General features: G+C 45.2%; 1 protein-coding gene across 2 annotated transcripts in view; it reads left to right on the plus strand.

Moving 5' to 3' along the window:
• Positions 1–10,415, plus strand: part of Hex-A (Hexokinase A) — a 48,145-nt gene extending 37,730 nt beyond the window's left edge. The window contains exons 4-10 of one of the 2 annotated variants that reach the window (XM_075676388.1): positions 3,762–3,977; positions 4,263–4,362; positions 5,487–5,679; positions 5,775–5,930; positions 6,482–6,755; positions 8,476–8,614; positions 8,646–10,415. In XM_075676388.1, the coding sequence (XP_075532503.1) occupies positions 3,762–3,977; positions 4,263–4,362; positions 5,487–5,679; positions 5,775–5,930; positions 6,482–6,755; positions 8,476–8,577 (1,041 nt within the window). In that variant the 3' untranslated portion in view covers positions 8,578–8,614; positions 8,646–10,415. Of the gene's footprint in view, positions 1–3,761; positions 3,978–4,262; positions 4,363–5,486; positions 5,680–5,774; positions 5,931–6,481; positions 6,756–8,475 lie in introns of both variants that reach the window. The other variant, XM_075676387.1, reaches the window with a different exon arrangement.
• Positions 10,416–15,050: the final 4,635 nt, after the last annotated feature.

Genomic DNA, 15,050 nt, shown 5'->3' on the forward strand with positions numbered 1-15,050 from the left:
ATGCAGCACTGAGGCAGTGTCCACTGGCTGCGAGAGTATGTCGGGACAGTTGAGGTTACCATTTGTTGAGAGAAAATCCCAGTTGGTGACAAAGTTCGGGTCTCACACCAGTGAGCTTGCTATCAGTTGATAGAAATAGCTCATCTTCGAACATATTTGCTTCTGTATGCATCTCCTTTTTGTTCGTATTTGGGGAATGTTCGACAGTGGGTTTTACCTTTTTTTTTCGAATATATTTTTTGCTGTGCATTTTACTAATCCCTCCCTTCTGTTTTCTTTTTGAATAAAGTTAGCACTACTCCTTACTATTCAAACTGGATTAGGTAATTTTTTTTTTTTTTTACATGCTTACTAGAGAGTGACACCATCAGGCGACATGGTGTTAGCCCGTCTTGACATAAAACAAAGTTCTGTGTCACTCGGGGAATTTTGTATTGGCACTGAGGGAGAACCTGGAAAACTCGGTGAATTTGGAAATGTCAACTTGGTAGACACCCTGCACAATGCCGCAGATGGTAGTGCCACGCAGCGATCAAGGAGAGGAACGCCTCGAGGAGGATGAGCAGATGACAACACGGTGTGGCCACATTTTCACGTGGCTAGTCTGGGCTGTAACAACACATGCCGTGCAGGCACGGGCTTTTGTTTGCCTCTTTCGCTCATGCGACGTTCAAGAACAATAGTAAGCGCATGTGCTGCGTTTCCCAGTGCATAAACCGAATTTCTCATGACAAGATAAATCTTCTTTCCGGCAAAATCCGCCAAGAAACAATAGGTGGTGTGGTGAGGCTATGGATAGGCGAGGTCGTCGCCCCACCGATGAAGAGGATTATGTGCAATGGCAGAAAGTGGCAGCGGGCACTTCCTTTAAGAAGCATAAAAAAAAAACGCTAGCTAGACAGAGAATATAAAAAGACGCTCGCACGTACGGGCTATGTCTACACTTGCTTTCGTTTTTCCCCCTTCATTCTTTAATTTTCAGCACACCAGTTGTAGGATTTTTGGCAGTCATATATATATCATATTAAAACTTTGTGTATGCTTATTAGGCTTTTATGTGTCACTATATGATCAACACATTCAAGTTTACGCAGCATATGAAACGCTGCATAAATTATGCCGAAAAACATGTTTTTCATAGTAACCTTGCAAGAATTCGAAGCAATATGTCAAAAACACTCGGCAGTGTCTTTCAATACAGTCCGTTGTACTTATTAATATTATTCACATCGCACGTGCATTGCAATACATTTGCCCAGAGGGGAAATGTGCAAAAATGAAGTGAGATATTGATAGTTAATATATTGACGATTATACGAACATCGGCAAATGATTTTCCTTACCTGGGTATGTAATGTTCATAAAGTCGAGCACAGTTAAGTGTTTGAAAGATTGCTTCATGCTTAAAAAATGCCATAAATAGCTGAAAAGTAAAATGGTATTACTTCTCGCACATTACAGCTGACAACCCCCCCCCCTTTTTTTTTTATGTTCGAGTGATAAAGCATTAGGCAGGGCATGTGCGGGGTTGTTTCCGTCCCTCCCCTTAAAATTCTCCCGTGGCACTGTCATGTACGCAAGTGGAACAAGCTATATAATGCCACAGAAGATGCATTAGCATGAATTTAATCTGTACTTATTCACCTTCAATCAGCTCTGTAATCGCAGTTCCGCTTCCATTTGGCTCTACATGTCATGTGATGAAAGTGGCGTGGTGTCGGGAAGTTGTCGCAACATGCTATAAAACGGGATTCCATGCCCTCCGCTTCGCTTGCGATCGTCCTCTGTATTGGGCGCGAGGACTTACGGAGTCGTCGTCTGTCGGAAGCGCCTCCCTTGCGTAGTATGAGGGATAACATGGCGTGCTCCTCATAGAGGTTTCTGTAAGTGCTCTCAAAATGAGGGAAGTTTTTTACTGTCAAAATAATAATCTTGGGAAAACTGGAAGCACAGAATCGTTTACAGATGCTACCTCTTTACCGAATATGTACAGTCAACGCCACAGTGCGCGGTCGCCGCGATGTAGTCTCCCGAATCGGCTTCTTGCATAAAAGGTAGGCAAACACTGAGAGCAAAATATGTGAAATATATGCTTACAGTGGGCTGCCTCTATAATGGAGCATAATGGAGCAAATGGAGCATAATAGAAAGAAGCCTCAAATCGGCGATTGCACGGGTTTGCAGCGACCGACTGCACGTCTGCATGCATGTGCACGCACAATGTTTTGCTTTTGCTGCGAGCACGTTTTCACACCGTGCCGTGAGCTTTAGGGCGCAGAATATGAGCATTTGACAATACACAAGCAACCATTGTTGCGTGGACACTATCAGAGCTGCTCTAAAATAATTGTGATTGTGATATGCCGTCGCGATGATTCAATATTTTTTTTTCTTCTATATTCTTGGACGTTTCAGTATTATTCCTCAAGTTGCGTCGCACTGCATGTTTATTGGTTGTCTCAGCGTGCGATTTCCCACTGCTTCTTTTTCGTAATCCAGTACATTAATTCATAACACAAACATGACCACGTGCCATGTCTTTCTTTAATGTGCTTCTTACCGCTCCCGTTCCATTTCAGTGAACTTGCCAGAATGTAGCATGAACAAGTTCATAGACCAAATAAAGCGTCATGAAATTAGCCATGCAGCGGGCACGGGCGAATGTCTCGGTGCGCGTTTTCTGCTACTCGCAGAAAATCTGTCCCGACGCCGTTGCAGAAATCTTCCTCTCTTCTGTGCTTGCTGCATACCCGAGTTGTAGCCGATGGCTGTTTGCCGGTTCTAAGTTTCGCGAGCCAAGCTTCACGCAGCTTTTTGTCCTGCTACTACATGTGAATAAGACTGACACCAGGCTTTGTTGCGTACGTCCGGCACTACAGCACCAAGCAGTAGCATACCATGCTGCACGCCTCCAAAAGCAGCCACTACCTATTATAGTTCTTTCAAATGCTGTCAAGCAGATACCCAAGGCGGGAAAACCTCACCACTTAATCAGAAGCAGGCGCACCGGCGAGTTTCTTGGGCTGCCATTTTTCCTCGCCTAGTCCCTCGCGATATGAGATTCCGGTAAATTGACAACTTTTTCCTGGTGTTCTTATCAGTTTCTTTTTCTTTACATTTTCGCATGTTTAACCAATCCGGGAACTAATTAATCAGTTCCCAATAGGTATCAAGGGTAAAACCTCTCAAAAAGAAATGTCTCGCTGAACAAGCCTGCCCACGGAATGAATTAAGTTCATTCTGTGAAATGCCTCTTTATCCTTAGGGTCATTGTTTGATATCCTGTTGTTCAGATTGCTATCTCCATTGGTAATTCCTAAAGAAAATATCACTTAACATTCGTGAAAACACACTAGCTAAATGGGCCTGGTTTGTTGAAAAGAGGATTTCCATTTTCTTGCACAAATCAATCTTCATGGATGTGCCTTAGTATGTGCACAAAGAAAACAAGGTTCCTTATATGCAAGTGTGGTGGCAGAGTAGTAGGAACTTGTATTAGTATCATGGTAGCATGCTTTACGTATGCACACTGGGATTGTGGCGAGGTTTTTCTAGCCTTTGAACTTACCTGTACACAAGACTGAATTCACCAGATTGTGTACCTCATGCTTGCTTGCGTGAAGAAAGTTGTGCATTGTTGCGTAGCCATTGAAGAGGCATGATTACAGATTTATATGGGGTCATTACACTTTGTCAGAAGTGTTACTTTTTCCCCGTGATGAACTTGCAGTGGTGCTAATTTTTGCACAATTCTCTTGCAGTTGTTCGAACACATAGCCGACTGCCTGTCCAAATTTATGGACAAGTACAAAGTCAAGGACAAGAAGCTTCCCTTGGGCTTTACATTCAGCTTTCCCTGTCGGCAAGAGGGCCTCACGAAAGCCCGACTGGTTCAGTGGACCAAGGGCTTCAAGTGCAGTGGTGTTGAGAATGAGGATGTAGTGCGTCTGCTGAGGGAAGCAATCAAGAAGCGGAAGGTGCGTTGAACTTTATCATTTTCGACATGGCAGCTGCATCGCACTGCTTGCATGCTGATGTGGAGGCTGGCTTACAAAGTACTGTTGTGCTGTGTTTCGTGCTCTGTGACATGTCCTTGTTTAGGGTCAAATAAACAATTTATTGTAACTTCAAAAACAAACTACTGAGCTCTGTTCAGAATGTTCATTCCTAACATTTACAACATGGCAAGTCTTGTCTTTTTTACTTTTTACTGTATGCCTTCATTATGTCAAGGTATCAATGAGTTTTTATTTTTTCTTCAGGACATCAATATTGATGTTATGGCAGTTGTCAATGACACAACAGGAACTCTCATGTCATGTGCTCACAAAAACAAGCAATGCAGACTTGGGCTCATTGTCGGTAAGTTTTACTGCACTGTATTGCTTAGTACTTCTACTCGGAGTGTGCAGTACTCCGCACGGTGGTGACACCACCATGTGGAGCAGAACGAAGGCATTCATCATGAATGCTGTTGCAGCCGACGTATAGTGAAGCACAGCCCATGCTTTTGTCACAGCGCCATAATGTCATGCACTATCTGTTGCGTTGTTGGCTGCTTGAACAATTATTTTTTGATTTTCTATTGGGAACAAAATTTTGTTCCTTTCTTAATGCAATCATGTATCCATGAGTAGTAGATACAGTGTGTGCCGCAATGAGTGCAAGTTTGCTGACATCTTAGTGCCTGCATGCGTGCATGGTTGATGTGATCACAACTTGCCTCGTTGAATGTGGGACGATGCGGCACACTAGAAAGGCTGTGCAGCTGGTGATGCTGACAGGTCTGATGGTGGCACTGCTGCAGTTTGTCACACCCCTTTTATGTGTTGCACACTACTCATACTCGGCACCATGATTGATTGTATGTACCTGTACTCATTCACTGTAACTTGGCAAATAGGGATGGCTGCCAGTGCTGTGGGGCACTAGTATGGTGGTAGAATGCCACATGACTTCTTCCAGTGTACAGTGGGAGGTGTCATCTGCTCAAAAAAGTGAGCTATAGTGCGAAAATTAGACTCATATTTGGCACCCCTACCCCTTGTCTGTTGGCCCAACTCTCTTCTTTCTGAATTGAAAAGCCAGGCAGCACCACATGTGTAAAAAAAATTGTTTCGAGTGAGTTTATATTAAAAAGTATGCCTGGCAATGAGTAATCAGAACACAAAACTTGTTTCAAACAAAGAGACTCGCATTAAAAAAAAATTATGTTGCACAATCTGTATTAAGAAGCGGATGGCTCTCTCCAGTGTGGAGAGAAGAGGTCCCACAGCCTTCGCCGTTTGCCAAGTTATGGTGAAACAAGCGACAGTGAAATGAGCCTGAACATACATATTGTCTCTGCAATATGAGCATGGAGAGCATAGCATTTGAATATTATGTTCAAGGTCAGCTTCTTATTGAGATATGTATCACTTTAATTCAGAATGCTATCCTTGTTGTGTAGTGTGGGTTGCTTCACTGACACTCTCATTCTGCTTTAGGAACTGGAACAAATGCATGTTACATGGAGAAACTAGAAAATGTTGAACTTTGGGATGGAGATCAAGAAGAACCTCGACAAGTCATTATCAACACAGAGTGGGGTGCGTTTGGTGACCATGGCTCTTTGGAATTTGTGCGAACACGTTATGACAAAGAAATCGATTCGGCTTCACTCAACCCTGGAAAGCAGTTGTAAGTAACCTTTGCCACTATGTAAAAGGTGTTTTTAGACATGTTTCTCAAGTTGCTCATTGCCCTCTCATTTGTTTTCTCTTTGCTCTGCCTAGATTTGAGAAAATGATTTCTGGCATGTACATGGGGGAGCTTGTCCGTCGTGTCTTAGTACACCTTGCGGAGGAAAATTTGATGTTCAGCTCGAAGCTTTCGGAGAAAATGAAGACCCCATATCTCTTCAAGACAAAGTACATTTCTCAGATTGAAAGGTAAATTCCCTTTTCTCTCAGAAACCAAGGGTGAATTACTAAAAAGCCCATGTCATCTTGAAAGTGACAAAAACATGCCACAAGTAATGGTGGTTATATCTGACCTTAAGTTAATTTATTGGTCAAGATTGTGTGAATGACAGCATGCTGATTTTGTGGTTTGGTTCATTGTAAGGGCACTCGACTGTATACTGGCTTAGTGAAATGGTTGCTCACATTTTATGCTTGGAATTCACTGACACATTGGTGTTTTGTGGGGCACGTTAAAGAACCCCAGGTGATCCACTACGGCGTGCTTAATAATCAGAAAGTGGTTTTGGCATGTAAAACCCCATAATGTAATTTTTTTTTGTGTTCTGTGGCAACAGAGATTGACTCCATGATTGCTTCTGTCTCTCATGCCTGAAAGTAGGATTGACTCCATGATTGCTTCTGCCTCTCATGCCTGAAAGCAGAATGTTTCTTATTCATCTTCTTCTGTATTTGAGATTTGCTGCAACACAATGCGGGCTGTTGATGCGCATGCCTAAGTATGTCTTGTGCCTGTGCAGTGATCCCCGAGGTGTCTATGAAGAAGCCCACAGTGTAATGGTGAAGATGGATATGGTTGGCACGGATGAAGACTGCGAGAGCCTCAAGCTCATCTGTGCCCGTGTGTCATCGCGTGCTGCCCACCTGGTGTCTGCGGCTGTGGCCACCATCCTAAACAAGATGAAGCGACCTCACACCACTGTGGGTGTTGATGGCTCAGTGTACCGGTTTCACCCCAGATTCCACGCACTCATGGAGGCAAAAATTGCCGAACTTGCCAATCCTCAGTATAAGGTAAGATTGAAAGAAATCTAGTTATACATTCAGGGTTCCGCATATTAAAAGTTTATTTTGGCAGCAAAACATATTTTTTTTTTCTACCATGAAAAAAAATTTACCGGAGCTTCCTTTCACCGCACAATGAAATTTCGTGTTTATTTTTTGTCCTTTATAGTGTTTACCTTTTAGTTTCGTCCATACCCTCAAAACAGCATTCACTGAAAAGAAAAATGGAGGGCAGTGTACGCTGCAGGAGTAATTTTTCTAGTCAACGTTTAGAATAGAATGGTTCATGGCTGTTGCGATTTACTATAATATATATACATGCATATTTACCAGTGTTGAAATCGCTGCGGTGTACTTTTTCTAATTTGCTGTACGAAACATTAAAATGCCCTGGATATAGTAAAATAGTTTGCACTGGGTATAGTAAAACTATTGGATCCAGCACAGTACTTGTAAGTACAGGCCAGTCTCAGGCATGCGTCTTTCGGAAAACGAGTGCCTGAAAGATTTGTTGGTGTGCCTGATTTTGAGAGTTACTTTGCCAGTAAGGTAGTGTCGTGCCTGAATGATGAAGTGGTAGAAGACACTTGCTCATAAGTGTGGAATGCTGCTGGCAGTTCAGACTTCATGTTTGGGTTCATTATCTGATCACGATACCAGAATGTCTTTCTGATGTACTGCAGGTTGTGAAAAGTTTTCACTGCACAGCATGGCTCCACTTTTACATAGCAGAAGTAAGGAAGCCTGGAAGCTGTTAATGGCTCCAGAGTACTTGTCCTTGTATACACTGTGAAGCACGCAGCCAACATCCTCATAGCGATTGTTGCAAATGCGCCACTCCGTAGACTTGGCAGCGCCTGCAGGCTTTTTGCCAGGAGATGGTTCATGTCGGGAAAAAGAGTACTTTGCTTCTAGTTCCCAAATTATTGAGAGCAGTTTATTTCTGTAAGAACCTCGACTTGGTGAGCAGGTTGTGCGAGGATTTTGTTGTTATGACAATTGTATTGTAGCTTCTGGCACTCGTTCCCATGAATGTAGTTGCAGCAATGTCGCGTCATTGCAACTGAGGGCCCTTGGAAGGTCTGAATTTCTTGGGTTAATAAAAATTGTCTATTTCTTTACCTGCAACTGCTTTTTCGATTTTATTGGATTAATTTGAGAACACAGAACCCTAACTGTATTTACTGGTAACCCGGCCCCTCTCTCTACTAGAGGTTCTTCTTTCCTGGAAGCACGTTTTTGAAGGAAAATCGCAAAATACCATTTTGGATCATTTTGACATAACACAATCATCTATTGCAATACACCACTCCCGAGAGGTCCCACGCTATGCGACCTCTCGCATGTGCAACTGTACTTGAAGAGCTGGCTTACAATGTATTCTATGTGCAGTCCTGGCATGGTCCTAGCATGGTCCTCACATTTAAGTGTAAATGTAGTTCTTTTTCTTTGAGAAGAGAAACATTTGCTTTTGCTGTAGGTTGGTGTATGCTGACCCATGTTGTTTTAGCCTTCAACCTACATGAGAAGTGCAGAAGCTCACTCTTGCTAGGAATAGCACTGATACATTGTAGTATCTAGTTACTGCAAATTTGGGTGTGTGCTGTCTGGAGCAATGGCATTATTATTAGTTTGCCTTGTCATTATTTATAGTGGTGATTGCCTACTCTAATGCAATGTCAGCCATATGTAGTGCCGTATTAACAGTGCAGTTTCACCTTTATTTCAGTTTGACCTGATGCTTTCTGAAGACGGAAGTGGTCGTGGTGCTGCTCTGGTTGCAGCTGTTGCCGTACGCACAAAGAAAGAGAAAGCTACCAAAAGCCCTTGAGACAGCAACACTGAGCCTTCGTTGTGCTGCAGAGTCTGTTCATTGTGGGACGCTATTTATTGGACACCGCATTAAAATTTGCCCAGCTCTTCAGTCTTGCTGCAGGGCTTGAGGCTTTTCTTGCAATCAGAAATGACAGAGCAGGAATTACAGCCAAGGGTCCTTGTTTAAGTGCGTAAGAAGGCCGAGAGGCTTCAACTGTTTAGAGTGAGGGAGAGAAAACAGGAGCATGCAATGTATGTGATACATGTAGAGATTGGTTGCGAAAAATATGCATGTGAGTGCCATGTGTTGTATGTGGTACTATAAGCAGTGAAATCAACATTAAGCAATCACAGGTGCCTTGTTTGGCTTAAGTGCTGGTTGCATCCAAGAGTCCCTGTCCAATTCTGCCAGTAATATCGCAGCTACTCTCTTGGATGATTACTGTTCTGTCAGCCCTGCACTTGGAAACAAATATTACTGTGGCGCATCTCATGTTGACACTCATGTCATCGCATTCACATGCAATCTCATTGTCTGTTAGTGTAAATTTTGCTGATGGCACTTTGTGCTGTAATTTCTGATGGTAACTTATGTTTTAGGACCATCATGGCACTACAGTTCTTAGCAGCAAATCATTTTTGAATCCACTGGTGCATTCTCCGGTGCATTTGAAATGTCGGCACATTCTTCCATGGGTATGGGGGGATGACTAGTCATAAAGAAGCATTTTACAAGCTGTATTGTTCGTCTTAACTGTGGCACATTGGTTTAAAAGGTGCTATCAACTGCAGGATGCCATTTTTTAAGCACTTTGTCTCTAATGTTTGATTTTAGTTCATTTTAAGTACTTTGCCACTGGATGTCTTGTCACTTGTACAGTTGATTTTAAAGACTGCTGTCATTATGTGGTAATCTCCTTGCAGTGTCCTGCACTTTGATCTTCTTGTGATATTTTTTTTATCGCGTGCTTGTGTGTGTGTCTATGGTTCATGTGTAGCTGTAGGGCTTCCAGTTGGCCCATGGTTAGGAACGTTGTTGGAATTTGCATACTGCAGGACATTCCAAGAACAGGCTTAAAGTAAACCAGTTTTGATTTCAGATACATGTTCTTGTGGTAGGAGAAATGCAGAGCCATTACTTTTATGCAGTTGAACTGCCTGTGTTAAGGTATATGAAATATGATGCTCCCCAGTCATGTTATGAACTTAAATTACCTGTGTTGAAGTTTATGCAATATTTCACCCCCGATATTCAGTTTGCTGCTTCATTTTGATGCAGTAAGATTTTTGCATGAGATCAGTACAGTCTATTATGTGCATTTTATAGGAGTCTATTCTGTGTGTTTTATTGACATGTGCCAAACTCAACGGTTATGTGCATCCAGTCTGTTTTTGTGTTATGGGTGTTTAGTACTACATTTGTTTTGCACCACTTCTTGTAATGAGTATATAGTTCCAGGCACATCATAGCATTTGTTTCCTTATTTTAAGGCAACCTCTATTAAGTGGTATTACTGTTGCATGATGTGGACACACTATTTCGTCAAGTCTTGCCATTGGGATTAAGGCCCATGGATTTGCTTGTAGCTTGTGGCTTGTAAATAGCATTGTAGGTGAAATTTGGTAGCCTGCTTATTTAGTAATTTTTAGACTTAGATCCCTTCAGCCTGTTCTTTCCTTTTCTTTGTAAAGAGTGTTCTTGCAAAAGGTTACTGCTTTTAAAACATGTGCAGAGAAACCATGTTTTGTTCTTGAGATTTCGGGTACCATTATAGACACATTTTTTTTAGTTGTGCTGCAAAAAATATTGATTAGACTGACCAGAATCTTTCAATAAATAGAGTACAAAGAGTTTGCATTGTGGTGTGCTGTTTATCTCTATTTATTTAGTTGGCTTCCTCAGCAAAAGCCGTACAAAACTACTCATTTTGCTGGCTGTCATCTGTGCGCACTTCCAAGACCATTGTCTTAAAATTACAACAAATAAACACTACTTTGCCAAACCTAGTTTGGTAAGGTGCAGTGCATATGTTTCAGTAAAGGTCTCTAGGCTTTGGCAATTGTTTTAGTGGTAATGAGTGGGAATAGGGACGAAAGAGGTGCAGCAGAAGGCCCCAGTCCTGCCTGCTACTGTGAGCTAGGCGAGGACGAAAGATAGCAAAAGGAGAGGGAGAGCGAGGACGACGCTTAAGTTTTGCCTTTAAGAGTGGAACGCACTCGCCGCAGTTGTTTAGTGGCTATGGTATTGGACTGCTAAGCACTGCGTCGTGGGATCGAATACCTGCCACGGCGGCCGCATTTCGATGGGGGCGCAATGAGAAAACGCCCGTGTACTAGATTTAGGTGCACGTTAAAGAACACCAGGTGGTCGAAATTTCCGGAGTCTCCCACTACGGCGTGCCTCGTAATCGGATCGTGATTTTGGCACGGAAGACCCCATAATTAATTTTTAATTAAATTATGGCATAGCATTCCAATATCCCCGACTGCTCGCGCAGCCCGGCAACTGCAGCTTATGCAACCGTAATGTTTACCGGGAAACACTGGCAGCGAACGCTATGCATGAAGGTGAGCTTTCTGGTGGAAATGTGGCCTTTTTTGTTTTTTGTTTATACATACTGCAACCCTAAGAGGGTTATCGCAGGTTATCTCTTGCGTGGGCCACGGATGCGTGGAGGTGAGCCATTTGGATGGTGTTGCAAGGAACCGGGCGTGCCGCTCTATCAATGGTGGAAATGCTGGAAAAGTGGTTTGAGTTTCCGCATAATAGAATTATGTTTTCGTGTATATTCAAATTACAGTCCGACGCTATAATGTCTGTATGTTTTGTGTAAGTCGTATTTCACGATTTTTCTGGCGCATTTTACATTGAGAAATTCGATGAAGTTCAGTAACGTCTTCGCACTACACGGAGGGCCTGCGTGGTTCGGTATGACTTGTCGCTCACAAGACTGTCCACATGGGACGCCGGCGCCAGATTGTCTGCGGTTCGGGGTCCTTTACACTACCACGTTAATAATGGACCTGGTGGAGGCCCTCGGCCCAAGGCCTCACTGGTGCAATCCAATGCAGTGTTGCTGAACTCCACCAGGTGCTTTTGTGCCGGTAAGGTGGTGGCTTGTGTCAGTCACGTAGCCAATGGGGTACATGAACAAGGAAGGAGAGGGAGGAGACACTGGTGGGGGACAGTGGCACAGGATGTGTTGGGAGTTTGGGTAACTTCAACAAGGCAGGAATGTGGGGGGTTCATCTGCAAAAGCACGGAGAAGGTGGAGGCAGGTTGGAGAGAGCAAAGTGTTGTACTGTGCCTGCCGGAATATAACACCATGCGCAAGTGTGAGTGCTGTGTGGGCAGGGGGAAAGACGCTCCTGAGGAGACGATACGGTTCTAGGCTGTACGGTGTGAAGCGTGTGGAGTTGGTTAGGGGTTGTCGGGAGCCTAGCGTAAAGCTTCACAGACGAGCCAGTTAAAATGTGTTGAAAGACTAGTTGGTTCATTGTAATGTCTGATTGCTAAATGCGCAGAATTGGGGAAACGGGACACCACACAAGAATAGACACACAAAGGTCGAGTGCAGACTACCAACTGGTTTATTGCAACGTTGGGCGTTGCCCGCTGCGGTGGCATAGTGGTAGAGCATCCGCCTCGTATGCGGGAGGTACCAAGCTCAAAGCCCGGTGCCACCGGAAGTCCACCGTTTTTTTTCTAATGGACAGAGACGTTCCCTGGCCTGGTGCTAGGTTCTCGTGCGGGGCTCGCATCTCGAATCGCGCTATGCTCCGAGAACTTTGTGCGGGCCAGTTCTCGGAGCATAGCGCTATGAGCCTCTTCATTCGCCGACGATCCTCGTGAGCAGGAATTCACACAATCTCCACCAGTGTGCGTAAATAATGTGCTATAAGAGTGGCAAGTGGGGCGGGAAGCATTCCCTGCTAAACCTTACGAAAGCGTCCATGGATTCGGTAAATACGATCGCAGGTTGTGAAGTGTTCGAAGGTATATGACAGAAAGCTGCAGTCAAGGCCTGCAGATCTGCTGGCGAGCACTAGGAGGAAGCAGTTAGCGATTAAGTATAGCTAAGGACTGAAAGTATGGCGACAGCGGAAGTGCGGCGGATGCGCTGTCGTCGGTGAAGAAACAGGAATGCAAGGGATGTGTGGGGAGGTAGCGCTGGTAATAGAAAAATGTGGGCTGCACGTCGCGAAACGTCCCGTTGGGGGTTGTTGCGACGCCTGTTTCTCGAACCTCGACTGACGTTACTATTGGGTAGCGTGGCGTTGTCGGCGAGCTGCAGGCGTCCGGTACACCATGGCGACCAGGCAAGAAAGAGACGATTTCTAGTGCGAAGCTTGCACTGTTCATTCAATGGTGGGTGAACGATAAGAAGAGAATGAATGAACTGAAAAACTACATTGCGGGGCCCCTTAAATAGGCCCACTAAAATCGTAGGCGGGATCTCGCTCACGTCAACGTCACATGACAAGCACTGAGTCTGGATGTGTATGGGCGGCTGATCCCTTCTCCCAGGTGACGTTTTCAAGTGCTTGCCTCCTCTGGTGGCAACCCACGGAGTCTGGCCGGGGATGGGCGGCTGATCCTTTCTCCCGGGTGACGCTGCACGAGCTTGCCTCCTCTGGCGGCAACCCGCGGATTCTGTTTGGTTCGCGGGAAGGGTCTCCCCTAGAGTCGGACAGTTCGCAGGAAGGGTTCTCCCGTAGAGTCGCACACACAAAGGGCCCTGTCATCACTGCGGGGCGCCTGCCAGACCGGCAACCACTCGAGACAACCGTAGCCAATTAGGAATCCATCCTTCGTTTCGATTGAGCATGGTCTTTGAGCATCCTTTTTGCCCAGGGTGCTACACGCCAACCGTAACAGCGTGCATGCGTCGTGGAAGAGGGGAAACTGCTAGGAGGCTTTGTGTAGCAGCAGGAAGTACTGAAAGAGTTGTAGTAGGAACTATAAAGGCGAAATGGCATAAGCGCTCAAGGATTGTGCGTCCTTGTTGGGTGAAGCGTAGGCGAAGCTCGTGATTGCGATTACGAATGGAGGATCCCATCGGTCGTGTTCTGAAGCCCATGTGTAGCAGAAGTGAGGCACTGGTGCTGACAAAGACTTTAGGCGAGCTTTGTGACTTTACGTAAGAGGGCATCCAATTCGCTTCTGTTGGTGGAGCTGGGAGCTGATAGCGAAGGCCAGAAACTAAAAGGGCATCACGGAGACGAAGCATGTCAGGTTATTTGAGCCTCAGAAGCGCCAGGAACACCCGACGCGTCATGTGCAGCACTTGCTCTCCTTGACGGAGAACGTGTTGCACCGCTGCAGCGGCACCTCCATCGGTCGCTTGAAATGTAGAGGCCGAGAACCTTTATGCACTGTGGCTGAGGAACACTAACGCTAGCAGAAATGACTTGTATCGACGGAGGTGGTGCACAACGAGTTCCGTTTTCTCTGGTGAACAGGTTAGGCCAATATAGTGCTAGCAGCGGAAGAGGTGACATCGAGTGCGTTTGTATACGATGTCCTGAATTTGACTGCTAGAAGCTATCCAGCTGGAACCAGCTAGAAGCTATCCAGCTGGATAGCAATATCGTCGGCATGTGGCCTGTAATGGATATCCTATAGGGAAGAAAGAGTCCGGACAAATATTGCCAAATTGAAAAGAAGAGAAAGAATAGAGCCCTGAGGAATACCTCGCTGCGGATGTGGAAATGTGGTTGATATGGAGCCGCGTCTGCTGTGCGACAGGAGTAGGTGCGTGCCCGAGGAAAAGCGCGGACATAAATGCAAACCCGGGCACCGCACTTCGTGCGGGCCAGTTCTCGGAGCATAGCGTCATGAGCCACGTTGTCGATTGCTTTCCTCAGTAGCGAGAAGAGCACGAATATAGACAGTGCTAGGGATAAGCAGCTGAGGCAGAATTCACGAAGATTTTCGTTCGTAAGTTCTCCTTGCCATTGGCCGGCCGCCTTCTGTAATATGCACAACGTCACGATTGGCTGACTTCTGTTCTTGCGAACAGTTCTGGCGTCAGAAGTTTTTTGTGAATGCGGGCTCTGAAGAAGAACGTCCTGCTTCGAGATATGTGCGCGGTAACCTATGAGAGCATGTGGTAAGTACTTATAATGTTGTCCTAGAACGCTGTAGCGCGAGCAAGTATGATGCGCTCCATGAGTTTTCCAGCCCAAGAAGTAAGAGAGATGGGCCAGAGCCAGAGGAACATTCTGATCAGAATGTTCCTCTGGCTCTGGCCCATCTCTCTGCCGACGGCTAGGAGTGCGGTATGCATTTCCTGCCAGCACAATAGATTGAAATGCGAGCGGCGGGGTGGGTGGATTTCGGGCATATGCCGCACTATGTAGAATTCGACTCTGCGGTTCGGCGGTGCCGTGAGGTGCTGGCGTTTTGTTCGCCTTGTCGGCTCTCATGTTCGCTTGTTGAGCGCTGCTGACGTGAAGTCGAGTACCCGAACTGATGGCAAAGTACGA

The sequence above is a fragment of the Dermacentor variabilis genome, unplaced genomic scaffold (genome assembly GCF_050947875.1).
Source record: "Dermacentor variabilis isolate Ectoservices unplaced genomic scaffold, ASM5094787v1 scaffold_12, whole genome shotgun sequence".
NCBI lineage: Eukaryota > Metazoa > Arthropoda > Arachnida > Ixodida > Ixodidae > Dermacentor > Dermacentor variabilis.